The sequence below is a fragment of the Mesoplodon densirostris genome, chromosome 10, assembly GCF_025265405.1.
Source record: "Mesoplodon densirostris isolate mMesDen1 chromosome 10, mMesDen1 primary haplotype, whole genome shotgun sequence".
NCBI lineage: Eukaryota > Metazoa > Chordata > Mammalia > Artiodactyla > Ziphiidae > Mesoplodon > Mesoplodon densirostris.
Window position 1 is genome coordinate 14720074 of NC_082670.1, and position 27407 is coordinate 14747480.

A 27407-nucleotide genomic window follows, 5' to 3' on the forward strand; every position below is an offset into this window, starting at 1 on the left:
CTTCCAGAGAAATTAATATGAAAGAAGAAGAAAGCTCTTAGTTAATAATAAACTTACTCCATGCCTGCCCTCTTTTAAGTGGTTTCCATAGGTTATCTTATTTAAACCACATGACAATCCTACTAGGTGTGTTACTTTCATCACCCATTTTCTACCATAGTGTTTGTAGAGGTTAAGTTTCTTACCCAGGGTCATATGGCTAGGAAGTGGCCAGGCTGGGATTTGAAGCCAGGCAGTCTGACTGCAGAGCCCACACTCTTAACTATCCCAGTCTTTTCAAACTTGGTTGCACATGGTAAATACCTGGGTCTCATCCTCCAAAGATTAATTTGTCCAGGGTGTGGGCTGGGCAGCTGGGATTTTTTTAAAGCTCCCTAGGGGCTTATCATGTGCAGCCAAGTTTGAGAACCACTGTGATATGACAGTCCCACACATGACAGCAGGTTAAATTCTTTCCACCTCAATCAATATGGAAAGCACAGAGAATCTACAATATGTTCAAAGATCCTCAAACAGGAGATAGCACAGTCTCTCTCAGGAATCGCTGTGGTACTACAAGCAATCATTTTCAGGAGTCCCCCGTCGATGGATCCCGTGAACATTGTCTTTGGCAAAACCACTTATCAGATCACTTCTCCTCATTTAGAGATAATTACTGTGATCATTCACCCTCTTATTTGCTAGACTTCTGAGAAAACAAGGGATTTTTATCCCATTAAATCCCCCGGAGGAAGCTTTAATGTAAGACAAGAAAGAACATTTTCTTATGCAGTGTTACCAGATTCAAAGATTACCTGTGTATTGGGACACAGTAACCAACTTAATATTATAATTTCAGACTACAATACATTTTCATAAGTCATAGAAATGACTTTCTGAAGTAAACCTTAAGTCAAGAAAAACATTCAGGAAATCTAAATTCCATCTAAAAATGGAATATTTTTAGAATTAGTACTAAAAGAAATATAATGAGAGCCATGTATAGAATATTTAATTTTCTAGTAGCCACATTTTAAAAAGGAAAAAGAACCTAGTAAAATGAATGTAGGGCTTCCCTGGTGGCGCAGTGGTTGAGAGTCCGCCTGCCGATGCAGGGGACGCGGGTTCACGCCCCGGTCTGGGAAGATCCCACATGCCGCGGAGCGGCTGGGCCCGTGAGCCATGGCTGTTGAGTCTGCGCGTCTGGAGCCTGTGCTCTGCAACGGGAGAGGCCACAACAGTGAGAGGCCCGTGTAACGCAAAAAAAAAAAAAAAAAAAGAATGTAATTGCATATTTTATTTAATCCAAAATATCCCAAATGATACCCTTATGACATGTAATCACTGTAAAAATTATTAATGAGATATTTTACTTTTTTTTTTTTTTTTTTTTTTTTTTTTAGTACTAAGTAAGGTCCAGTGTGTATTTCAAACCCACAGCACATCCTAATTCAGTTCAGTAACCACATGCAGCTGGCGGTTACTGCGGGGAACAGTTAGAGATCTAGACCAAGTCTGTGATTAATTACCTTCTCAAGATGCTTTTCATACGGATTTCACTGATGCTTGATGTGCTTCTAACTTGCCTCTGCTCCAACATTGTTTTAAAACGAATCCAAAGACCCCCAGCTCATTGCTGACTGTGACGGAGCTTCTACCCCACCCCTCAGCGACGTCTTGCCAGTGAGTGTGATTCTCGGTAGAGAGGAGCTCTGCTTGGTGAGTAGCCTGCTTTCTTCTTCTTGATCCTGTGCTGTCCCCGTGCGGCAACCAGTAGTACTGCACCAAGAAGCTGGCGGTGTTTAGCGAGGTAAACCAGACAAATCTGCAATAAATACGACTGATTTAAGAATGTTCACAGTCATCGCTCTGCCACTTGGTAGTTAGTACAGTGGTTCTGGAAAGCATTGCGGCACATACACTGACAATCCACCCTGACGATTTGCTGTCAAGACTCTAATTGGTAAATTTAAAGTATGGAAGTGTAACTTTGTGGCGTTTGATCAGAGTTAAAGCTTTCTCAGTGACACAAAGCTTCGGAACTAAACACAAGTAGGTTTGCGTCTTTCACAGCTGAGGATCCCCACATTCTAGCTGGGCATCGTTAGCAATCATTTTCTTCACTGTTTGCTGCCTCTCCATGGAGTTAAACACAAATTCTGTTCCAGCATTCCTGTCAACCCAACCCACACCCTCCCTCCCTTTTCACTTGTCCTTTTTCTACTTTACCAAGTGTAGAGTCCAGTTTCCCTTTTTATCCAATCTTAAAATTGCTCTTTATCTTCATCCTTTCTTTCTTTTTCTGAAGACAGAAACTAAGTTCTAGGAGATTAGGAACCATATCCACAGTGCCTAGCGCATGCCTGGTACACAGCAGGAGTCAATACATGTTTTTTAAATGGATGAACTAATGAATACTTAAAAGGATACTACTTACAGGCAGCAAACCCCAATGTTATACCTTTCCTTTGATGATTCTCTAGTATTTATAGGAAGTATTGTTAGGAAAATAGCACTTGCTTATCTCTAGAGTCAATGTTGAAAGGTTTCTCAAATACCTTATATAGTGCAATCCTCGTCGCATATACACACACTGATTAATAAAAGAAATCCCTGGGGACTTCACTGGTGGCCCAGTGGTAAAGGATCTGCCTTCCAATTCAGGGGACGTGGGTTCGATCCCTGGTCAGGTAACTAAGATCCCACATGCCGCAGGGCAACTAAGCCCACGTGCCACAACTACTGAGCTCATGTGCCTCAGCTGGAGAGCCCACGCACCCTGGAGCCTGCGCGCCACAACTAGAGAAGAGAAAACCCGCACGCCACAACTAGAGAGAAGCCCACGCACCACAACGAAGATCCCGCGTGCTGCAACTAAGACCCATCGCAGCCAAAAATTCATTAAAAAAAAGAAGAAGAAGCGATGCCCTGAGTCTTAACTCTAACATTCTGAGTTTCCTATGAAGAATCGTCCCTCCTCCATGGCGAAGTCTCCATGGATTTCCTCTGTGCTTCCCTCCAATACTTCTTACTTAGAGGGTCCTGGAATAGCACGACCATCTCTTCCTCCTTCCACCTAGAACAAGCCCTGAGGCCTGTGGAGGCAAAGGATTTGAAGAATAGATCTTGTGGTCAGTGGCTGACTCCTGTGAAAAGGACCACACGGCAGAGAGGGGGAAATGGAGACCCAGTTCAGGGTGGTTACAGCAGAGATGAGGGGGCTGAGGGTGACAGGCTGAGGAGTCTGGGGGAGGGAGTTAGTGCTTAGGCACATGGACTGCTGGTTTTGCAAGTGTGGGAAGACATGCCACATACACGCAGTTGAGAAGGAATCCCAGAATGAGTCCAATGACACAGTTACATCCCAGATTGTACCTGACAATGACGAGAGAAAGGAAGAGAGCAAGCCACATAGAATAGAAGCATCTCAGTCCGGGAGGAGAGGTGCAACCTTTGAACTGAGAAGGAGCAGACTGTAGGTGCTTTAGCATGGGCTTGTGAGCTCACAGGAGCAAAAGCTTGCTACCATTACGAACCTGAATCCCTCCTGGGTTGGTGAGTTCCGAGTTTCAGGCAGCCTCTGGGAACCTCCTTAACAGGCAGATCTCCATCACCTGTGTGGTTCCTTGGACCCAACCTGGGTTCTGGTCTCCAGCTTTGCTCTCCCCCAAGGGCACCTGGTCTTCCAGCACCCACTCTGACCACCTGTCTAATTTCATAACTCGTGCCCCACATGCTTGGCTTCAGGGGTGAGGGATTTAGTGGGGAGGGGAAAGTGGTGCAGGCTGGAAGGTTTTGAGCACACACAGAAAAATGAGCTGGAGATGTATGGTTGAAAATGAGAAGCTGGACATTTCAAAGTTTCTGAAATTTTCATAAACACACAATGAAATAATTTTTATAATACACACCATCCTATTAACATGAGCTAAACAATCTAAATCATTTAAAAATTAGGTAATGCGGTGAGAGGAATGTCTGATTTATCAAAATGTGATTTTTAATGAAAAACTGAAAAGTTTTGAATCTAAACTTTCATAATGAACAGACATGAACCCAGCCCTAAGTGCATTGCACTTCGTAAGACTTTATCATCTAAACAAGATTAAATTACAAGAAACAAAAAACTGCCAAACACCGAAAACAACTTTTAAAAATAATTTCTTTTTACAGTTTGGGAAAAATATTTTTTCCATATAGATTGGTTAATTTCATTAATTTAAAAGTTTATTTCTTCATTCTGTCACATATAAAATTATATAAGGAGAAAAAAATGTGAAAAGGAGTGCTAGGATTGAGTACAATATGAGGGTTTATAGTAAAAATTAATGTTTATATAATGTCTTAGACCATTATCTTTTACCTTGGACCCCATTAAAGTGTTACATTTACGCAATGGTTCTAAATTTCATAAACAATGCCAATGTTTCTGTCTATTATATTTGTTATATGCATTATATTTCTCTTTTATTCTTTAATTATACAAGTAATACATGCTGATTGTAAAAAATTCTTGCAATCTGTAAGTAAGACACACAGGTATAATCTTTCACCCCCCAATCACACTCTCTTTTCCAAAGTACGTGTTTTTTTTTCCTAAAAAGTTATAAGCATTTTTGAGCAAAGATCTGTGATATGATTTATGAAGAATTTTTTTCCAAAAGTCATCTGTTATATTTTCATGCCTTAGCACAATTTTCAATTGCTCAAAAACATGTTGATATTACTTGCTTCTATTTACATCTCATTTACTTTCCTGTAAATAGATATAAATTTTCAATAATGTAGTCAATTCCACAACTTTTATGTGCTTCTCCAAAAACATCAACCTTCTCCAGACAATGAATATTGCACACTGAGCCTGAAACAAAAAGAAAGTGTGACAAGTTAAAACTTTATGAAGAATGCAACAGTTCTAAAAACATATCAGATGATTTTTAAAAGAGTGCGTACTGAAGATCTTTTCTTTCTTTTTAATGAACACAGGGAAATAAATATTAAGGGTAAATTTTCTGCGCTCTGAATTGTTATTATCACTTATAACTCCTAAGAGCTAAAGTAAACATACCATCTCTCTAGAAGAATTCAGATGTCTTTAACATAAGAATACCATTTAGCTAAAAAGTCCTATTACAGAGATGGGTTCCTTTTTTGATTATAATAGTCTCCAATTAAATGGCTTCTGACTTTTAAATTTTATATACTTCTAGATATTAATAGTTTGCTAATAGCTCGAAACAGTTAACTGTTGACTTTATTTCAAAAGTTACAGCACATGTCTGTAACTTACCAAACAATGTTTTAATTTCAGCATCTGGAACGTAAAATGGTGGACCTAAGTAAAAGAGAAACATGGTGAAGAATAAATTCTAAAAGATCTAATTGTAAAGAGAAATAAATTCTCAGGGCCCACTTCTCAGCTTATTTCCAATGACCTTGGTATACACATTCCATACATAACTCAATTATCCAAATAGGTGAGGATGTGACAGGTTCTTCTGTTTCTTCTTTTGCACATCTGATACCAAAGACTGGCTTACTGAGGGGACTGGTAATGTTAGATGCCCATCTCCAGCTTACATGAGATGGCTGAGTCAGCCTTGGAACCTGGGAACAGGAAACTCAGAGTGGAGTTCATGAACAAATTCCCTTGGGGCTTCCTGCTTCCAGGGTATAGAGCTTCTACCATTCCTGCACTTACCCTCATCCTACAAACTCTGCCCATTTACCATTTACTTTAGAAGAAACAGCTTCTGCCCCTTTCTAGAAGGGAATTCTTAGCCTCCACCCCAGACAAGGCCTGTTCTATCTTCTTCCTACAGGCCCTTCCTTAGGCCTACTGTTCAGGAAGGGAACTTACATCATATTCGCAGAGCTGACATCTGTTTCCCTTATTTTCTATATCCATCTGATTGTCCCAGACTTAATTATGGACACTAGGTCTCATCTTTTAATGAGTTTTTAAGATCTGGCTTATTCAAACAGAAAAAAATACACAGATATTTATAAAACAAAGCACTTTTTAAAAAGGGCTCAATTAGGGCTTCCCTGGTGGCGCAGTGGTTGAGAGTCTGCCTGCGGATGCAGGGGACACGGGTCCGTGCCCCGGTCCGGGAAGATCCCACATGCTGCGGAGCGGCTGGGCCTGTGAGCCATGGCCGCTGAGCCTGCACGTCCGGAGCCTGTGCTCCGCAACGGGAGAGGCCACAACAGTGAGAGGCCTGCGTACGGCAAAAAAAAAAAAAAAAAAAAAGGCGCAATTAAAAATCAAATAGGGTACTTTTACAAATTAAAAGTGTGTATACTTCGTTTTCACTTCTTCCTGAAAAGCCACAACTTAAAGATCAGGCTTTGCAACAAAAAGAATAAAATACCTAGGAATAAACCTAACTAAGGAGACAAAAGACCTGTATGCAGAAAATTATAAGACACTGATGAAAGAAATTAAAGATGATACAAATAGATGGAGAGATATACCATGTTCTTGGATCAGAAGAATCAACAATGTGAAAATGACTCTACTACCCAAAGCAATCTACAGATTCAATGCAATCCCTATCAAACTACCACTGGCATTTTTCACAGAACTAGAACAAAAAATTACACAATTTGTATGGAAACACAAAAGACCCCGAATAGTCAAGGCAATCTTGAGAAAGAAAAACGGAGCTGGAGGAATCAGGCTCCCTGACTTCAGACTATACTACAAAGCTACAGTAATCAAGACAGTCTGGTACTGGCACAAAAACAGAAATATAGATCAATGGAACAGGATAGAAAGCCCAGAGATAAACCCACGCATATATGGTCACCTTATTTTTGATAAAGGGGGCAAGAATATACAATGGAGAAAAGACAGCCTCTTCAATAAATAAGCTGGGAAAACTGGACAGCTACATGTAAAAGAATGAAATTAGAACACTCCCTAACACCATAAACAAGAATAAACTCAAAATGGATTAAAGACCTAAATGTAAGCCCAGACACTATCAAACTCTTAGAGGAAAACATAGGCAGAACACTCTATGACATAAATCACAGCAAGATCCTTCTTTTTGACTCACCTCCTAGAGAAATGGAAATAAAAACAAAAATCAACAAATGGGACCTAATGAAACTTAAAAGCTTTTGCACAGCAAAGGAAACCATAAACAAGAAGAAAAGACAACCCTCAGAATGGGAGAAAATATTTGCAAATGAAGCAACTGACAAAGGATTAATCTCCAAAATTTACAAGCAGCTCAGGCAGCTCAATATCAAAAAAACAAACAACTCAATCCAAAAATGGTCAGAAGACCTAAGTAGACATTTCTCCAAAGAAGATATACAGATTGCCAACAAACACATGAAAGAATGCTCCACATCATTAATCATTAGAGAAATTCAAATCAAAACCACAATGAGATATCATCTCACACCAGTCAGAATGAATGGCCATCATCAAAAAATCTACAAACAATAAATGCTGGAGAGGGTGTGGAGAAAAGGGAACCCTCTTGCACTGTTAGTGGGAATGTAAATTGATACAGCCGCTATGGAGAACAGTATGGAGGTTCCTTAAAAAACTACAAATAGAACTACCATACGACCCAGCAATCCTACTACTGGGCATATACCCTGAGAAAACCATAATTCAAAAAGAGTTATGTACCACAATGTTCATTTCAGCTCTATTTACAATAGCTAGGACATGGAAGCAACCTAAGTGTCCATCGACATATGAATGGATAAAGAAGATGTGGCACATATATACAATGGAATATTACTCAGCCATAAAAAGAAACGAAATTGAGTTATTTGTAGTGAGATGGATGGACCTAGAGACTGTCATACAGAGTGAAGTAAGTCAGAAAGAGAAAAACAAATACCGTGTGCTAACACATATATATGGAATCTAAAAAAAAAATTGTTCTGAAGAACCTAGGGGCAGGACAGGAATAAAGACGCAGACGTAGAGAATGGACTTGAGGACATGGGGAGGGGGAAGGGTAAGCTGGGACAAGGTGAGAGAGTGGCATGGACACATATACACTACCAAATGTAAAACAGATAGCTAGTGGGAAGCAGCTGCATAGCACAGGGAGATCAGCTCAGTGCTTTGTGTCCACCTAGAGGGGTGGGATAGGGAGGGTGGGAGGGAGACACAAGAGGGAGGAGATATGGGGATATATGTATATGTATAGTTGATTCACTTTGTTATAAAGCAGAAACTAACACGCCATTGTAAAGCAATTATACTCCAATAAAGATGTTAAAAAAAAAAGGTCAGGCTTTAATGTTTAAACACATTTAAATGAATCCAGAAGAAAACATCCCTTTTACACATTCAAAACAAATACAGTTATTTTTAAAATGCAATAAATTATAAAGTTCCAGAAATTAAACACAGCAATAGTTTAGAGATTTTCCTGCACACCCCTACCTCCCCACGTCCACGTCTCACCCCATCCTCCTATGAAGATGTATTTGTAGGCATCAGCCCAATACATCCCATCCCCACCACCATGGATGACACAGACTGCATGTATATCAGCAGTATGCCTCACATGAGATAAATTAGGAAAAAATAATGCTATCCAAGTCATAGAATTAAATCACGAAACAAGGCAACTGGAAAAAGAACAAGAAACTTTACCTGCATGTTTAGTTGGATCGTAAGAAAAAACAGACAAGAGGTACTGAAACCCAGTTCTTGTTAGGGACAACATTATATCTGCATAGCTGAAAAGAACATTAAAAGGCATGTGTTACATTTCTTTACAAAGAACGAGAGGCAGGGAGGGAAGCCAGCTTTTCCTTTCATCTCTTATTACTGAGTTTAACTCTCCTAAAAAATCACATGAAGTAGATTCTCATTCTAAAAAGCTAGAAATGGGCTCAGCAAATGATGTTACCTGCCTAAGCTGGGAAATAGCGAAGGATGGGAATCCGAAGGAGGCCTGGTTCTGGAGCCCATCAGACCAGATGTCAAATTAAGCAGAACAGAGGCTCCTTCCAATGTGATGTGGTCCCCGGAGGCCCATCAGCTTTGAACGTATATTTCCCGAAGCACTGCCAGCTTTGGGGCAGTGGTTCCCAGACCAGGCTGGTTTACCAGATTACTTGGGCACCTGCTGGAAGAAGAGATGCTCGAGCTTCATTCATCCCAAGACTGAGTCAGTAGGTTTGCTGTGGGGCCTGGGATGCTGCAGTTTAACAAATATCCTGGATGACGGGGTCGTCACTGGGGGCACGGGTAAGGGGTACAAAACACAGTCCCTTTCCTCTCTTTAGTTGGAGAGAGGTAAGACTAATAAACAGGCCAAAATTCAAGGTACTGTGACATTACAGTTCTGCATGGGTGGCATAAACCCTGAGTGCTACGGCAACTATCCTTTGGAGTAGTTGTCCTGAGGAGCAGGTGATGCCACTTCCCAGACATGTCTGATGGGTTCAGAGTGGGGACCTGCCCTAACAGGGCCCATCAGCAGACAGACCAGGAGCCAGGCCTGGGTCTGGTACAGAATGATGAGTTGGACCAATCAGATGACTCCACTGGGAAACTGAGTTAAGAGATCCAAAGAGGAGCTGCTAGTTCGCTGTGGTCATTGGACCAAACTCTGGCGTTTCTGTGCTGGGTGGAGGCTGAAGCAGAGGAAGCTGAGTGCTGACGTAGGAGGGCAGACGAGGCACACACAGGGAGGTAAGAGGCCATGGGAGACAGACAGACAGACAGAGGTGGATGAGCTGCACAGCTCTGAGGAGCCTTGGCTCTTTCCACGGGGCCCGGTTGTGTTGCCATCCCTGTCCAGAGCCCTGGGAGAAATCAGGGAGGCTGTCCTGCATGGGGATTAGGAGTACGGACTCTGCAAGGTCCCTGAGCTCAAAGTTCAGCCCCTCCGCTACAGGCTATGTAAGCTTGACAAAGCCTTAACCCCTCTGTGCCTCAGTTTCCTCATCTGTAAAATGGGGATAAAACTAGTAACCAACTCACAGGTGGTTGTGAGAATTCAATGAGTGCACACACATAAAGTGCTTAGAACACTGCCTGGTACGTGGTAAATGCTCAGGTCAGTAGCTTATTCCGTTAGCATCCTCAACATAAACTCCCTTAAAACTTGAGCTGGCTTGAGCCGGTCACTCTTCCTTGCAAGTGAAAGAACCAGACCTAAGCAAACTTCTGAGCAGAAACCTTTACTTTTTAACTTTGGATTCTTGTTCTTAAGAAAGGAGGGACTTGCTGTCCCAAGGAAGTGATCAGTCAGACAGGTTTGGCAGGGTTTCAGAGGACTCACAGGCATCCTTCCTCTTGGAATGTGGACTTTCTCTCTCAACCAGTCTCAAAAAATTCAGAAAAATGAGAGGTATGATTGATGGTAGGCAAGAAACCTGAGAGTCATGGCAGAAACCACCTCAGTTCTCGCCCATGTGTAATCTCAGCAGGAGACACCCCGTACTGATGGCAGGGCTGGGAAAAAGCACTAAGTACCATAAATGCTAAGATAAAGTCATTTATCTTCCTAATGGCTCAAAATAAGCAGTTATTCCGGAAACAAAGGCCAAGGCATTTTTGGGGCAGTGACAAGACACACACACACACACACACACACACACACGCCTGGAAGGGGAGGAAAGAGAATAGGGGGACCAGGAAGACAGAGTCTGTGACCAAACTAGAACTAGATTCTCCAAGAGCTCTGGAGGGGCCTCATAACTCTTTCTTACCATGAACTGAACAGTTCAGAGGCCACTTAGATGGCCTTTATCTAGGACAGAGGAGGCGATGGTGGCTGGTGGGAAACAGTATATTTTCCTTGCTTTGAGTCAGGTTTGTTTTCACTCATTTACTCAACAAATATTTATTAAGCTCCTACTATGTGCTAAAATTTTATATACATATATATTTATATTTATTATTTTGCCAGATTATATCATTATCTATAAACATTAAGCCAGATGGTGGAGAAATAAGTGAACACAAGGTGCACGGTCTGTAGAGTGAGCTTTGTGATTTTGGGTTTGCTCCCCACTGCCTTGTGGATCTGAGCGACGCAACCAAAGCCTGCAGAGAGACTAACCTCGAGGAAGAGCGTGGACAACCTTAGGAAGCGGCGAACACCTACAATCTTAGACACTCAGCAGAACTGAGTTTAGTGTATAAATGTGGTGTTTTATGGAGACGCAGAAGTCACAGGTGATACTATTAAGTTGATGATGGACACTGATGTCACACGGGAAATGCCGAGCAGACACTGGATATGGGATGTGGGTGTTTGGGAGAAAGAACAGAGCTGGAAATACGGAAACAATAAGGGCCAATACCATGTGCGACTTGTTCAGTTATTTCCCCAACATCATGTGTATTTAGACATAGTAGGAACTTAATGTGTATTTGTTGAATACCAGAATGAAAGTAATAGGAGGACTGAAGCAATCTTTGAAGGAGCAAGTACAGGAGAGAGGACGGCACAGCCTCGCTGAGGATGGTCCCTCCGGGAATGATGACTTCTAGGCATGTGAGGAAGGTGAGGGTCCCAGAGAAGAGAGAAAGGAGGAACGGTGTCAGAAAGAAAAGCGGGAAAGGAGTGTGAATTATCACCAGAGGAAAATGTATATTAAGAGGATGTGGGACTTCCCTGGTGATGCAGTGGTTAAGAATCTGCCTGCTAATGCAGGGGACACGGGTTTGAGCCCTGGTCTGGGAAGATCCCACATGCCACGGGGCAACTAAGCCCGTGCACCACAACTACTGAGCCTGAGCTCTAGAGCCCATGCACCACAACAAGAGAAGCCACCACAAGGAGAAGCCCGCGCACCACAACAAAGAGTAGCCCCCGCTCACCACAACTAGAGAAAGCCCACGTGCAGCAACGGAAGACCCAGTGCAGCCAAAAATAAATAAAATTAAATCTTAAAAAAAAAAAAAGAGGATGTGGCAATGTCTAATTAAAATAAGATTAGGTTTCGCAACAAGCCTTACTCACCAAACAATTCTTTTTTTTGGCCCACGTGCAGCATGCAGGATCCTAGTTCCCCAACCAGGTATTGAACGCCCTGCGCCCCCTGCCGTGGAATCTCAGAGTCTTAACCACTGGACTGCCAGGGAAGTCCCAAACAATTCATTTTTAAAAAGAGAAATTTGGGGGCTTCCCTGGTGGCGCAGTGGTTGAGAGTCCGCCTGCCGATGCAGAGGACACGGGTTCGTGCCCCGGTATGGGAAGATCCCACATGCTGCGGAGCAGCTGGGCCCGTAAGCCATGGCCGCTGAGCCTGCGCGTCCGGAGCCTGTGCTCCGCAACGGGAGGGGCCCCAACAGTGAGAGGCCCGCGTACAGCAAAAAAAAGAAAAAAAGAGAAAAATTTCATTTCGCTGATATGTTGAGTCTGCCTCCATACAACAAAGTAATTCAGTATTTATGTGTTACACCCAAGTAAGGCTGTGAATGATATTTAGGTTGGAAAGTACACAGGAGGGGTCACATTTTACTCAGTATACTTTCGCATATTTTAATTTTATTTTCTAATAAGACCAGGTACAAAAGAATGGTGACCCAAACTATCCAGACCAAAAGCTCTAATACAATAGCAGCTAATAGTTAAACAGTCATTTAGGGTCAACACAGTACTTGTTACACGTGTCATTTCTTTCCATCCCCACAACAACCGTGTGAGGGGGCCTAGTCATGGGCGTGACTTTAAAGCCAAAGTCCTTGGGTTTTAATCTCAATTCTGTCACATACTTGCTGCTGCACTTTGGACAAGTAACTTAACCTCTTTGACCTTAGTTTCCTCATCTGTAAAATGGGAATAATGATAGCATAATACCTCACAGGGTTGCTTGGTGGATAAACTGTGTTGTTTCACATAAGGTATTCTAAGAAAGCCTGGTACATGGCAAGGGCTAAACAAGTATTACCTGGTACTCTCAGTGGAGGTGGTGAGGGTGGTATTAGTAGGAAAATTACAGCTTTGCAGAGGAGTAAACTAAGGTGTAGAGAAGTTGAATTCTTTGACAAGGGCAACACAGCTTAGAAGTGACAGAGCCACAAGCCTTGCACCCATGTCCCCGTAGCCAAATCCTATACTTTTTAGACCAAGATGCTATTGGATATAGGTCTTCTAATTCCAAATACAATAAGCTATTTCAAACTAGTAGAAGTCTAGTAATCTTCTGGAAATCAGAAAAAGTACAATATACTAAATTAAGGAGGCTAAACAAGGGGGAAAAAACAACATAATTAAAGGAGCCAAATCACTAACCGTTTGCGATCACCTGGATTAATGGCGACTAATGCTCCTCTATCCCAAATTCTGTCAAATTTGCCAATATTTGCTCTACCAGAAAGAAAAAGATAAAAAAATTTATGTAAGAAAAATAAAATCTTTAACAAGACAGTGTTCCCCATGGCACATGTGAGAACCTCACCAGCTGTTAAGGAACGGGGATCTCATATCTGCTTTTCCTGAGTTTCTAGGGATGTGCTGGTGTGTGTGTGTGTGGGGGGGGCTGTCCATCTTCTCCTAGATCTAGGAGCTGGTGGCAGCAGCTTGGACTTGGGGGCACAAAGGAGGAACAAGGGACAGTTTGAGACAACTCTCCTCCCAGCCCCTGGAACAGGTATCAGGGACTTTTAGGAGATGAGCTCTCACCTCCGTCCACACCCTGAAATGCATTTCTGTTACAGACACAGGTGTGAAGTGGAAGACACTTTCTTGCTCTCGCCTCCTTTTCCCTACCTTCCTAGGGTCATAATAATTTTTCCAGAGCTTAGCAGCTACCCAAGGGCAAAGATATCAAGTGTGCAGACATATAGGCTGCAGTTAAAAATAACTGCAGAACAGAGACTCAAATCAGTGCTTCATGGGTGCCACTGCAAGGGAATGGGAGTGATAAAAAGACCCTCAGCCCACCCCAGCATTGCCTAGCAAACACTCAAGTTTTTTAAAGTGCAGAGGTAGACATCAGTCCTACCTGGGAAGATCAAAAAGACTGCAACAGTACAATGAGATGTTCCCTGAAGAACTCTGCAATGAAAAAGTCAAGAAAAAAATTCCACTTAATTAGGAGGTAGTTGAATGGTCAAGGGAGAAATAAGAGGGGCAAAGCAGCGCATGGGTGGTAGAGAAAGAATGTGTAATTAAACATAAAGAACATAATTTCACAGCAAATAATTTTTTTAGACATCTTACTTTAAATTTTTATTTTTGGGGGACTTCCCTGGTGGTCCAGTGGCTAAGACTCTGCGCTCCCCGTGCAGGGGGCCCGGGTTCGATCCCTGGTCAGGGAACTAGATCCCACATGCTGCAACTAAGAGTTCACGTGCTGCAACTAAAGATCCTGCATGCCGCAACTGAGACCCGACGCAGCCAAATAAATAAGTAACATATTTTAAAAAAACACTAATCTATAAAAAAAGTAAATTTTTATTTTTTTAATTTTGAAATAAATATGGACCATGCTGCAGAGAATTTATAGAATAAAGAAAAAACCTGCATGCCACCCTCTGAACACAGTGATTTTAATCATTTTGGTGAATTCCTCCCCATCTTCCCCCCCCACTTCCTGAACCTTGCAACCTATGCAAATATTTTTTTAACTGAAAATAAAATACAATTTTACTGAAAATAATTTTTAATGGGACTTTTTAAACTTAAAAACCTGTATGGGGTTCTTTTGGATCAACTCAGAAAGGAAAATCAGATTGGTTAATCATGAAGATCAGTTAACTATTACTCATTTTGGAGCTTGTTATATTTTAGCAATATTTACTTTAGCAAAATCCTAATATTTTGACCCCCTAATGACAAGTATACACATCAATCAATTACCAGGCAGACTGAGAGAGAAAGGACAGACATTTTAAAAGTTACTCATGAAAAGTGCAGTTGTATTGACTCCCCAGTGTCCTCTCTTTCATGCACTGACTGATGAGCATTTATTTCCTGAGCACCTTGTAGACAGGACTAGCCCAAGTTCTAGATACTGCAGTGAATTTGACAGTCTCTGATCCCAGTGAGGACAGCCTGGTGGAGCAGAGAGGTGTGGGAACAAAGACCCATCACGGTAGAGAACGGGCTGTACTGTTCTGGTTGTGTGCCCAGAACTGTGGGAACAGAGCAGACAGAGCAGGGAACTCACTGCCCGAGCACCGGGAAAGGCGGACCAAAAGGTGGCCGAAGAACTGGCTGGATGCATCTGCTGACATCACGGGTGTGGGAGGTGAGAAGTCTGGGAGGTGGGGGGAGGAGCAGGGTAGGAGATGTACTTCAGGATGTGAAAATGTTGGATTTTATTCTGAAATAAGGTGCAACAGAGGTGGGCGGGTCTTTGAAGACCAGTCTGGAAGCACAGTGGGGGTCAGTCCTGAGAAGAAGGGGCCTGGAGGCAGGGAGAACAGCCCGTGAATCTTAACTTTGGCTGCAGACTGGAATCACCTAGGAGCTTTAAATAGACCTGATGCCAGGCCCCATCTCTAGAGGTTCTGACTGAATTAGCTGGAGGCAAGGCCTTGGCACTAGGAATTTTAAAAGATCCACAGATAATTTCAAATGTGCCACCAGGGCTGAGAACCACTGCTCCAAGGAGTCTGGAAGAAGACTAGCCTCTCCGGACTGAGCAAACAGGAATTCTTAGATGATCTAAGAATGGAGTGGGAGGAAGCTGTAAAATAACGTCCTAGCAAGTTTCCTAGTCAACTGAGCAATTAATTTCAATATTTAGAAAAGAGAGTGCTTTGCGAGAGACCGAATGTACAGACGGATGGTGGCCAGACCACATCTGGTAAGAGAGCTCGGACCCATAACCTCTGCAGCAACTAGCCAGGGAAGCCTAACCACAGCCTTGCAGGACGTGGTCAATGACTGCCAGCCTCCCTGATTTTTACGCCTCCCCTCCACCCCTACTCCTCTCTTCTAGCTCAAAATCAAATACGCTTCCCAAACCAATCACAAGGGATGCCGCTTCTAGTTAGCCAACAGCGCCAGAAGCCTTTGCATTTTTCTCTAGAAAGCTTTCCCACCCCCCTGCCAGGCTTTGAGCCTCTGACAAATGCAATCGGCGCCTCCCTCTGAATTGACAGCCTCTGCTTGTTCTCATTTGGGTGGTTTCTGTTTATTTCCACATTATTACCCCAAGCTAGCGAAGCAGTTCCACCGGATCGTTCTGGTCACAGGAGGAGGACAACTCCCAAATCTATCATTTCCAGCCCAAATGCTTGGCACATGCTTCAGAGACGTTTGCCAGTTACCCCTTTATCATGCCACAGGTCTTTTAAACATCTCTAAACTCATTAACTAAACTCATCTCCAGAACAAAACTCATTTTCTCTGCTCTTCAACTTGCTTCTCCTTTATTCTCTGCTATCCAACCAGTCATCTGAGCTGGAAATGGGAACTCACCACCCGCTGGATTCCCCTCAATTAATCACTAAATCCTCCCAGTTTGACACCCTAAACATCATTTTAATCTATCTGTTCCTCTAAGCGCCCCATCACTCTCCCGGTGCAGCCCTTCAGGATCTCTTTCCTGGACCACTGCTCACAACCTCCTATCTGGTCTCTTTGCCAGGAGGCTACTGCCGTTCAAGCTCACTTCCCTGGAGGCCACAAGGGTGGTGGGTCACAAAAGAAAATCTGGCTGTGTCACATCAGGTACCAGCTTTACAGGACATCTGGACTGGATGACCTGACTCTCTGCCTGTCCTCGCCCTGTCACCACACTTCAGGTGTGGTGACACACTTCAGGAAGCTCCCCCAGGCTGGGTTAGGAAACATTCCTCTCTGTTCCCTTAATACTCCGCGTCATTACACTTAGTCCATGTATGACAAACAGCCTCCTCCGTTCCTCTTCTCTCCTAAGCTAAGCGATTCTTTAGGGCAGGGACTGTGTTTTCATCTCTTCAGTGTCTTATGCAGGGTGTGGCACAAGACAGGTTCTCAGAAACACCTGTTTATAAATTAAAAATCAAACAAACCCAAATCAAAAACACGACAAATAAGCTTTGACCTTGGCTTTTATATATATTTGTTCACACCTAGCTACTGTTTATCTTTTTTTGCTCCTTACACTGTATAATATCCAGGTGAATCTGGTGATAAAGTGGGGTCATCTGACACTTGTATAGTATCCTCACTTACTCATGCTGAGAAAAACCTTCTTCTGGGGGTATGGAAATAACTATTTACCAAAATCAAAACACACCTTGAATACTTTGGCTCCAGGAATTTCCATAATTTGTTCTTCTGAGTAAGAAAGATTCTGCTCCGTAAAAAATTCCTGTATCCCAAGTTCACTGATTTCCACACCAACTACACTGTGTCCTCGGTCTGCAAACCTGCACAAAATCATATAATTACACTTAAATTTTTATTTCAAATACAGTACTAAGTAAAAGGATATATACCAATAAGCATACATTTTCCTTAATTTTAAGGGATTTATTTGAATTCAGACTCACAACGTTTCACAGAACATGTAGATACACAGAAAGTGGACCTATATATTCTCAAACCTTATGCTATGTGGAATTCTGAAAAAATGATTTATACGACCTTAGGAAAAATTTAAAAGTTTGGAAAATTATACCTTAACATGTTGATTTACTACAAATGGATTTGATTGGAAGAGTTTCTGATTTAAAAGCATCCTATGAATTAGATATGCTTTTCAAGTTCTCTAAATCAGCTCTGTCCATTAAAACTTTCAGTGATGATGGAAAAATCTATACCTGTGTTATCCAATCCAGCAGCCACTAACCACATAGGCTATTGAGCCCTTGAGACGTGGCTCGCGTGACTTAGTTTAAACAGCCACATGGGGCTGGTAGATACCGTACTGGAGCACTCGGCTCTAGAACATTATCATCCATTTCTATAATAATCTTATAATTTCCACTTACACTAAACCCTATCCAGAAATTTATTTGATTACCATATGCAAAAGCTTACCAGTATTTTTCTGGTAAGCTTTATAATTACAGAATTCAGTCTTGGGATCTTGGACTTCAAAGAAAACAGCACTAGTGGCACAAATACCCAGGTACAGTATTGATTTTATGTTACATTAAATAAACACATAAGTCAGTTATGCAACATATGCATTTTTAAAAATCACACATCATGCAAAATCATGCAGTAAAAATCATGAGGCTTATGGGGAAAATGGGGGTTGGAGTACACATTAAACAACTTAGTCCTAATGGAGTATATTCAGCTATAAACAATTGAAATCTTGCCATTTATGACAACATGGATGGACTCTGAGGGCATTACGCTACGTGAAATGAGTCAGACACAGACAAACAGCTTATAATCTCACTTATATGTGGAATCGAAAGAAAACAAAAAACAGAAACAAGCTCATAGATACAGAGACCAGATTGGTAGTTGCCAGAGGCTGGGGGTGAGCAATGGGTGAAATGGGTGAAGGAAGTCAAAAGGTACAAATTTTCAGTTATAAAATAAATAAGTCATGGGGATGTAATGTACAACATGGTAACTATAGTTAGTAGCATTGTATTGCATATTTGAAAGTTGCTAAGAGAGTAGATTTTAAAAGTTCTTATCACACACAACACTATGTAGTTCTGTAACTATGTATTGATTAACTAGATTTATTGGGGTGATCATTTTGCAATATATGTATATACAAATATCAAATCATTATATTGTACACCTAAAACTAACATAATGTTGTATGTCAATTATACCTTAATTTTTAAAAAGGTTTTTTTTTTAAGAAAAAGCTGCTGCACATTTGCCATAATTCATCTCCGTGAATCAGGATTTTCTCAATAATATGCAATCAAACAGTATTTAGAAATAAAATGGATTAAATAGTACTTAAGAAAAAAAACTTAGTGCCACATTAAAAAGAAAAAAGACAAGAACCTAATAGACATGGTGGCACAGTTTTACATGTTAAATGGTTACAAAATATATAAATACTACAACATGGCACTTTACCTTGAGAGAGACCTGAAGTTTACTTGTAGACTTGTAGGCGTTGGAAGGGCTGCAGCTTTCAAGTTATTGTAAAGTAATGGAAGGGGGATTATTTGGCAGCCATGGAAAGTTCCAACACTGGCTGTGGATGGGAGCAAGTGCCTCACAGCACACCGAGGTGAACTGAGGTATCTGGGAGATAGCTGAGGTTTGTGCATGGGTGCATTTTGTCTATTTATACACGGTTTAGTAGAGCTGGGTATTGTTATCTGCTTTCACCTCATGTTTCTTGCAGACAAAATTACATATAAGCAGATGTGAAATTCAAACCATGCTCAAGTTGTTCCTTAATGTATCAGTGGAGTTAGAATGCAATTAGCATTTTCAAAACAACTGAACAATAGCAGAACTGATGGTACCTATTCCCTACACAAGAGGACACACTTTCAATGTGGTCAGAACATGAACTGTTTATAGTTTTAAAACATACATATTAATAACTTGTCTTTCACATTTCCTGGGAAATTTGTAAGTTAACATACATGGAATTTTTTTTATTCTCCATACATTTTTTGAAGTTATAAAATATAAACAAAAAAGTTATCCAAACCAGCTGCATGGATTTTTACTTCTACTCAACATATGGAAAAATGAACCATAGCCTACTATAGACTGGCATAGGCTGGATTATACTGGAATATATTGTCCTAAAAGAAAACCAAAACCTAAGGAAATGTCTTAAACATTTTGTTAATGCTTTTGGGCTTCAGCTCATAGTTTATCTATTCACATCTGATATCTGTATAGACCTTAATACACAAGTTTGTTACATAAGTGAAAAATCCTCTAATATAATAACTTTTATACAATTACAGTAGCTTAGTTCTGGCGTTTTTATTACAAAGGACTTTAGACCCTAAATCTTCAACAATCACATTTAATTGGCTGTTTCATGATACCATTTTCTAACCTTGTCTCAAAGCCTCTGCTAGAACTAGATTGTTATCACTAAAGACAGCAATAAGACAATCTGCTCATAGAGTTAATGTTTTTCTTGCAGGTAGTTTGCAAAGTAATTCTTTCTTCTGGTTCAGTGAGTTGGTTAGGATATAATGTTCTCAATTTGGTGCCCACCCTAGAATCTTAAGCCACAGCAGCCACTCACAAATGCTCTCAGCTACAAGTTGAGGGAGCAGGGGGCTGGCTGCAAAAATGTCACCGTCCCGCTCAGAAATCCACTCCCAATGCACACATGTTCTGTAGTTTGCCCATCTGTATTTATGTAGGGAAGAGAGTGTTTTTACGTTACTATTTTTTCATTTACTAATCATTTTCATATATTTTATTTTTCTTTCCTGATTGACGATCAAAGTTCTCAACGTTCAAGCTTATACAAGATTATGTCTTGGCATGTACGATAGCGCCTGTACATTATCATTACAACAAATTCTGTATAGGAAACGATTGCCAGGTTTGTGACTTTAGGGTAACCCATAGTGACAGTGGCTTGTGAATTAAAGTGAATTCTCTTCACAGAGAATTACTCATAAGAAATATTTTCTTTATCACTGGTTTTATTAGCAATGATTCATGAAAACAAAACCTCCTATGTGCTCGTAGAGGGACGGGAGAGTTGAGTTGAACTGTGGAATATACACGGTTTTGCCAAAAAGCTGTAATTCATTTTGAGCTTTTCTGTCCACCTCTATTTAAAATACCTAAAATTAACTTCTTTACATTCCAAAACCACCTATAAAAAATAAACCACACACAAAGATGAAGGAAATTTAAGAGGGAAGGCTGGTTCCATCCTCCGCCTCCCCCACCACTTTGATTGTAGACTAATTCTTTTGCTTAGAAACTCAATACAGAGAGCTCGGTGCTTTGTGACCGCCTGGAGGGGTGGGATAGGGAGGGTGGGAGGGAGGGAGACACAAGAGGGAAGAGGTATGGGAACATATGTATATGTATAACTCATTCACTTTGTTATAAAGCAGAAACTAACACACCATTGTAAAGCAATTATACTCCAATAAAGATGTAAAAAAAAAAAAGAAAGACTAGTTCTCCCCTCTGTTTCTGCACTGTCTTCCTGTTTGAGAGTGTTACCTCTATGAACCCATCAGTATTAGTCTAATAAAAATATAGAATCCCTGTGCATTTCCTGAGAATGGAATTTTTTAAACTTACATCCTATTATTCACCCAAAGTGTTTATCATCAAGACAAGAAAGTAGGTTGATGCTTATCTGCTCATACCATTTCATCTCAACTGCTTTTCCACAAAGAGGAAAAAATACCCTCAGTTCTTTCTCGCCTTTAAGAAAAGTATCCAAATGCTTCTTTAATAGCCTGGGGATTAAAAAAAAAAATTGTTTTAATTAGCCCAAGACACAGAGGAAAGGACTACAATTTTACAATGCTAAGTACATTTCATGTATTACCTCACTTAATATTTCCCAACAACTTTATGAAGTAGGTAACATTATTCATTAAAATCTCCAGTTTATACATGAAGAAACAGGAAGGTTAAGCAACTTGCTCAGTCAGGTAACTAGGGAGCAGTTAATGTGACTCAAACCTGGGGCTTTCCCGATTAGCAATTAAACATAAAAAATTATTTTTTCCTTGGTTGATATGTTTTGAAAATGTATACCTGTGTGTGTGTGTCTTCTAAGGCCAGCTACATGACAGAGATAACTCATACAATGGTTCTAGGATGATACCCCAACTATTACTTAGTGTGCAAATGTAATAATAATAATGATGTCTCCTGGGCAGTCAGGGTGGCTGCCTGGAAGAAGGAACATCTGTCACGACCACTTTACTCAGCACTGACCCATCTTTATTGCTGCTGCTTCAAAGCCCACTACTACTACTACTATTATATTGCTAAGCATTCAGCTCACTTATTAATTTCTCTCAGCTTCTCTTCTTCCACCATATAGATAATACTTTAACATTTGAACACATGCTATTGGAAAGCAAAGTCAGAACACCACCACTTTTCAGTATAAAGAGATGCCAGCATTAATATAACTTGAGCATCTGCATATGTATAAATATGTATGCCCAACAAATGTTATAGGGGATTAAAAAAGACATTTCATAAATCTAAGATGTCATCAACTGTAAGTCACGCCATTACTTATACTCCATGAGAAGAAATATCACTGCCAATTCAACTATGACATGCCACAGATGCATCCTGATTTCAGAGATGCTCCAATGTGAAAAACTAAAAATGTGCATCTTAAAATCAAATAATGGGTATCTATATTATTATTTCTATTTCCAAAGTCAGCTTCTGATAGAGCATTTCTGTTATAGACCAATATTTGATATAAAGAAATGTAAACATTTCTTACTGATTTCCTCGTTCTTGGTGAAATGCAATTTTGTGATTCACCCACTTTTCTTGCCATTCTTCCAGAGTTAGCACTCGGTTTTTCTGTGCCTCACTGTTGGGGTACTCTTCAGCATCAAGTACTGCTCTTGTATTAGCCATGGTTTTGTAGATAGCTTTTGACTCAGAAACAAATGTCTCCAATGCCTAAGTGGAAAATGTTTGCAAGGTTGTCACTTAAGTGTATTTCAATTCTATTGATGAATGAAGAAAAAACCTATTATTCTCAGCAGTACGGCTTTTATTTTACTTTATTTTTAAATTAATTAATTTATTTATTTTTGGCTGTGTTGGTTCTTTGTTGCTGCTCGCGGGCTTTCTCTAGTTGCAGCGAGCGGGGGCTACTCTTCGTTGCGATGCGTGGGCTTCTCACTGCAGTGGCTTCTCTTGTTGCGGAGCACAGGCTCTAGGCGCGCGGGCTTCAGTAGTTGTGGCTCGCGCGTTCTAGAGCGCAGGCTCAGTAGTTGTGGCACATGGGCTTAGTTGCTCTGCGGCATGTGGGATCTTCCAGATCAGGGCTTGAACCTGTGTCCCCTGCATTGGCAGGTGGATTCTTAACCACTGTGCCACCAGGGAAGTCCCAGCAGTATGGCTTTTAAAAAAAATTTCAATATTCATGGAAAAGCTATATAAAAAATTACTTTTCAGTGAATCTGATGGTAGAGGCATACTTCGTAATACACATTAGGAAAGATCTTTAAATAAATTGAGTTACATCTTAGAGTAAAAGAATTTAAGTTTAAAAAAAAGAGAGGACAGATTAAAAAAAACAGGCATTATAACTTTTGTAAGCTTAGAATCTTTCCTAGCATCTCACTCTTTAATTTTTAAAATTTCCTTTAATGTTTACTTCTTATTTTTTAATCAATGTTATAATGCACACAATTCAAAGAGTTCAACAGAGTTATGAAAGCAGCAGTCCCCATTTCCAATGAGAGAAAAACATCTTTAACTCTTTTAGCTGAATCTTGAAATATAACTCAAAATATAACTCAAATAGCATGCTTATTTTGTATCTTCTTAATTTTTTATTTCTAGGAAGCATCTAGAAAAGATAAGCATTTAGTCCTCTTTCAACTTCCCAACACACACACACCACCTTCTCACTTTTCCTATCCTTTCCATATAGATATAGCATATTCGTGATTAAACATTTCAAGTTCACATTATTATGACTAGGTAAATACTATTCACAGGTAAGCCACATAGAATTCTATGATTACTTTTCCTTTTCTGTACAACTTTTTATTCTATAGTTAATAACTATCTGGCTTTTTCATTTATAAAATTTCCATATATTTATTACTAATTCAACTCTAAGTTCTCCCAATCTTCTGTCAATACACTCTCAATCTCTTCGGTTATCAGATATCCTATCAATGTCATCTCAGAGAATAGCTTTCTGAACTGGATGCTGTCTTCTCCTGGTACACAGCTAGCCTTCTGCAATCTTTATCTATCACCATCCTGGAGCCTTCCTTCTTATCTTTTGATGAATCTCCTGTTTCCTTTATTGGCTATTTTCCTTTTTTTTGGTTACCACCCTTATATTGGTAAAATACAACCTTTGGCAGCTTTTTGAGGAAGAGTGCATGGGAGAAAAGGTTTTTGGCAATTTTACATGTATAAAATGTCTTCACACTATTTATTCCCCATCCTCGATGTATAATTTTGCTGGGTAAGAATTCTTAGTTAGAAAACATTTTCTCTCACAATTCTGAAAAAATCATTCCCTTGTCATCTAGCTTGTAGAGTTACTGCTTAAATTCAAAGACATTTGGATCTTGATATTTTCCATGTGGCCAATATTTTTCTCTCTCTCAAAGCTTTTCTTTGCCCCTTAGTCTTTGCAATTTCTTAACTCTATGCCTTATCCTGGGTCTGCTTTCATCCATCTGGCTGACTTCTTTTAATCTGGAAGCTCATATCCTTCAATTATGGAAAAATTCTTGAATTATTCAGATGATGATTTTGGTCCTTTTTTTCTATTTCTCTTTCTCGGACCCCTTTTTATGGTTGTAGAACCTCCTGACCCAGTGCTCTAAATTTCTCATATTTTTTTTCTATTTTCCAACTCTTCATCATTTTGTCCTATTTTCTGACAGCCCACCTTATTTTTATCTTTCTACCTTGTTATTTAGTTTTTCTTTTCTGCTCTCAAGTCTTTAATTCTCAAGAGCTCCTTTTTGTTTCTGATGTTCTCTTTTCATTTTATTTTGTTGTTATTTCATGTATAGAATGTATATAATATTTTCTCTTATTTACCTGCATGGTCTGTTACTGAGTCATTTTTTCTGTTGGTTTTGTCTTCTACCTTTCAAACTAGTGACTGTCCTCAAATTCCTAGCAATTCTTATTATCTACTCACATTTAAGAGTAAATACCAAAAAGCTGATTATAAGTTTAAGTTTGTGGATGGGGCTTATTGACTGTAAGCTTCTCTGTAGGATGATGTGAATAGATATTATTTGGAAACTTAGATGTCATTATCTTTATTTTCTTTGGACTCATCAGACTTTCCATAGATGGACTTCCCAATTCCCGTTGAAAGTTTGAGTCCTTGGGACCATGGTTCTATACTCACATGAGAAAAGGATAAAAGTGGGAAAGGGCCCCAGCATTCAGTTTGCCTGTGTTCAATTAACCCCATATTTTCAGTATGGTACTCCCATCCCCAACTGTGAACTGTATCTTCCCAGTCCAAGACTGTACCCTCTCCAGGGAATAAACCTCCCCAAAGTCTGCTGGTGTGGTGAAGAAGAGATACTTGGTTGCAGGGAATTGGGAAAGGGATCTGGGGACTTAGCCTTTTAGGAACCAGAATTTCAAGCAATCCTCCTAATTTCAACCATACCCTTCCATCTCCCTGAGGTACCTGGTGCTGCTAATTCCTGAGCATTGGGGGATTCTATAATGCAAATAGGATTGCTCATTGGCTTTCCCCATTGCTGGTTTAGAATTTAGCTTTCTTCAGTCTGCAAAATCCTTTATCACTCGTCCATCTGCTTTCTAGGTTTCAAATTTTTATTGCTTTTATCTTCTCTTCTGTCTTCCCTTTATGTCTTTAAAAATCCTGCTGTTGTTTTGGTGGAGTTTCGGGAGGAAGCAAAAGTAGATGCACAGATTCAATATCCCATCTCTACCCCACAAGTTTGCATTTTCAAATAATTTTCTTATAGCTTTTTTTTTGGTATGGGAAAATGCACACAAAGGCATTGACCTAAAGAAAAACACACAACATAAGAGTTGTGAGTTTCAATTTTATTCGGGGACCTAACTGAGGATGATAGCCTGGGAGAGAGCCTTTCAGATACCTCTGAGGAAATGCTCCAAATATATATGCTCCACATGTATAAGATTTTTTTTTTGACTAGGAAAAACATGTAGTCTAGCATACATCTTGGTAAAAGATTACTGCTAATCACAAAGAACAGATACCTCAAGTTAATGATTTTAGTGATTTCTTTGTACAAGAAGATGCAAGAATCTGGGGCCATTGAAATTCTCCCTGAGGCATTCTATCTAGGGGCCATTTATACAAAACACAGAATGCCTCACCCTTATTTTCCCTCCTGAAGTCCTAAATCACCTGGGGTACATCCCCCTCTGCAGGGGTTGTGATTTAACCCTTAGTATAACTGTATGATGAACAACACTCTTTGTTCCTTTTTTTCCCCCTTTTTACAAAGGGAACTGAGAAAAAAGGACATGTGAACATAACTGCAAATCTACCTGAAGGTATGAGGAAAATGTCTGTCCTTTCAACGTGCAATTTGTCATGTAAGGATGATACAACACAATAGTTGTAACATATCCTTTGAGTCATTAGTGAAACTAATTTAGTTTGGATTACACTAGCACGCTACTCTTGGTGGAGTTAATTTAATGATTCATCCATGAATCATTATTCATGGAAAAGCAGTTATTCAAGGAAAAGTTCCCTTTATGACAAAATTTGGCTTCAGTGTGCTTAGGATTTAAGGAGAAGGCACCTCTCTTGGAATTGGGAACACAAATTCACTTCCCAGCAAACATTTGTTAACAAATGGCTTTTGCAAGGCCCTGAGGAAGTCAAGAGGTGACACTCGGGGTTTTCTGAGAGGTCAGAGGGAAGTATCTGATGTACTGGGTACAGAAAAGCAAAAGAGAGTTGCAGTTTTCCCATGTCCACATTCAGCCAGAAACTTTGGAACCTGAACTTGAGCCTTCATAAACAGTTCTCTACTTAAAACAAAAGGGAAAATAATTTTATCACTGAGCCAGGGCAGCCTGGAATTGTTCAACTCTACCCCTCTTACACAAACTTGAAATATAACTTAACATCATGAATATAACTTAATCACTTCTTAGGTGTTCTCATAGCTTCTCAACCTGTACTTGTCCACATCCTTTTCCGGAGAAATAAAAAATTTCTTTCTATAAGCAAGATAAAAGTGCAAGATTATAAGAATCAGGAAAGGCAAATTTCACAATCATTCTTACCCATACACAGAAATATCAGATGTGCTAGTTTGGTCGCCCAAGTTCTCCTTGGGTGGACTCCCAAGACTGGTTTCCGCCTCACCTTTTCAAAAAAACATGTTTCTACTTTAGATTTATTTTAAAATTTTGCTAAGTTGAAGAATAACTTCCCTAAAGTGCACAAATTTTAAGAGTATGGCTCAGTGAATTTTTATACATGCATACAACCTATGCAATTACCATGGAGCAAGACAATATTTACAGCACCCCAGTTCCCTTCACTGTCCCGGCAAGTACTTCTCTTTTCTTAAAATCAACAATACCCAACAATGCTTTGGGGTCACTTTAACCATGGACTCAAAAAGGTCATTCACTACCTGATCTCGTTATTCCCCGTTCCCACTCGGCTCCCCGAGCCCATTTCAGGGCGTGGATGGCTGGGACGCCCCGTTCCGGAATCCGATCACACACTCACACCTAGCAAACGTCCCATTGGTCATCGCACCCTCTCTGCACCCGGCGGAGCCTACCTTGTGCGCTGTCCGTCGCCTGCTGCTGGTTCTGGCGCTGCCGCGGGCCTCACCAGCTGAGTCCCTAAGCCCCAGGCTCAGCCCTGCTATTGGACCCGCCCCCGGACCCGCC

At 40.5% G+C, this 27407-nt stretch overlaps 1 protein-coding gene across 2 annotated transcripts; it reads right to left on the minus strand.

Moving 5' to 3' along the window:
• Positions 1–4192: 4192 nt before the first annotated feature.
• TPMT (thiopurine S-methyltransferase) lies at positions 4193–27371 on the minus strand. 2 transcript variants are annotated; one of them, XM_060109805.1, is made up of 10 exons: positions 27296–27371; positions 26787–26868; positions 22267–22451; positions 21158–21250; positions 17158–17290; positions 13930–13982; positions 13218–13292; positions 8615–8700; positions 5270–5314; positions 4193–4840 (listed from the first exon to the last, which is right to left on the minus strand). In XM_060109805.1, the coding sequence occupies exons 3-10, from the start codon at positions 22404–22406 to the stop codon at positions 4728–4730; spliced, it is 738 nt and encodes a 245-aa protein (XP_059965788.1). In that variant the 5' UTR covers positions 22407–22451; positions 26787–26868; positions 27296–27371; the 3' UTR covers positions 4193–4727. The 2 variants fall into 2 exon arrangements, with proteins under 2 accessions (XP_059965788.1, XP_059965789.1); XM_060109806.1 differs by lacking the exon at positions 26787–26868 and having other exon boundaries at positions 27296–27367.
• Between the last annotated feature and the right edge of the window lie 36 nt (positions 27372–27407).

What these genes read in the sequence shown, in the direction of transcription:
- TPMT (XM_060109805.1), bottom strand. Translation starts at nt 22,406, where the DNA reads ATGGCTAATACAAGAGCAGTACTTGATGCTGAAGAGTACCCCAACAGT. An exon ending in AAAGCAGTTGAGATGAAATG is followed by an intron (nt 17,291 to 21,157) that starts GTATGAGCAGAT and finishes GATTTTGTGCAG; the next exon opens with GTTTGCAGACCGAGGACACA. An exon ending in TGAAATTAAAACATTGTTTG is followed by an intron (nt 4,841 to 5,269) that starts GTAAGTTACAGA and finishes TTTTTGTTTCAG; the next exon opens with GCTCAGTGTGCAATATTCAT.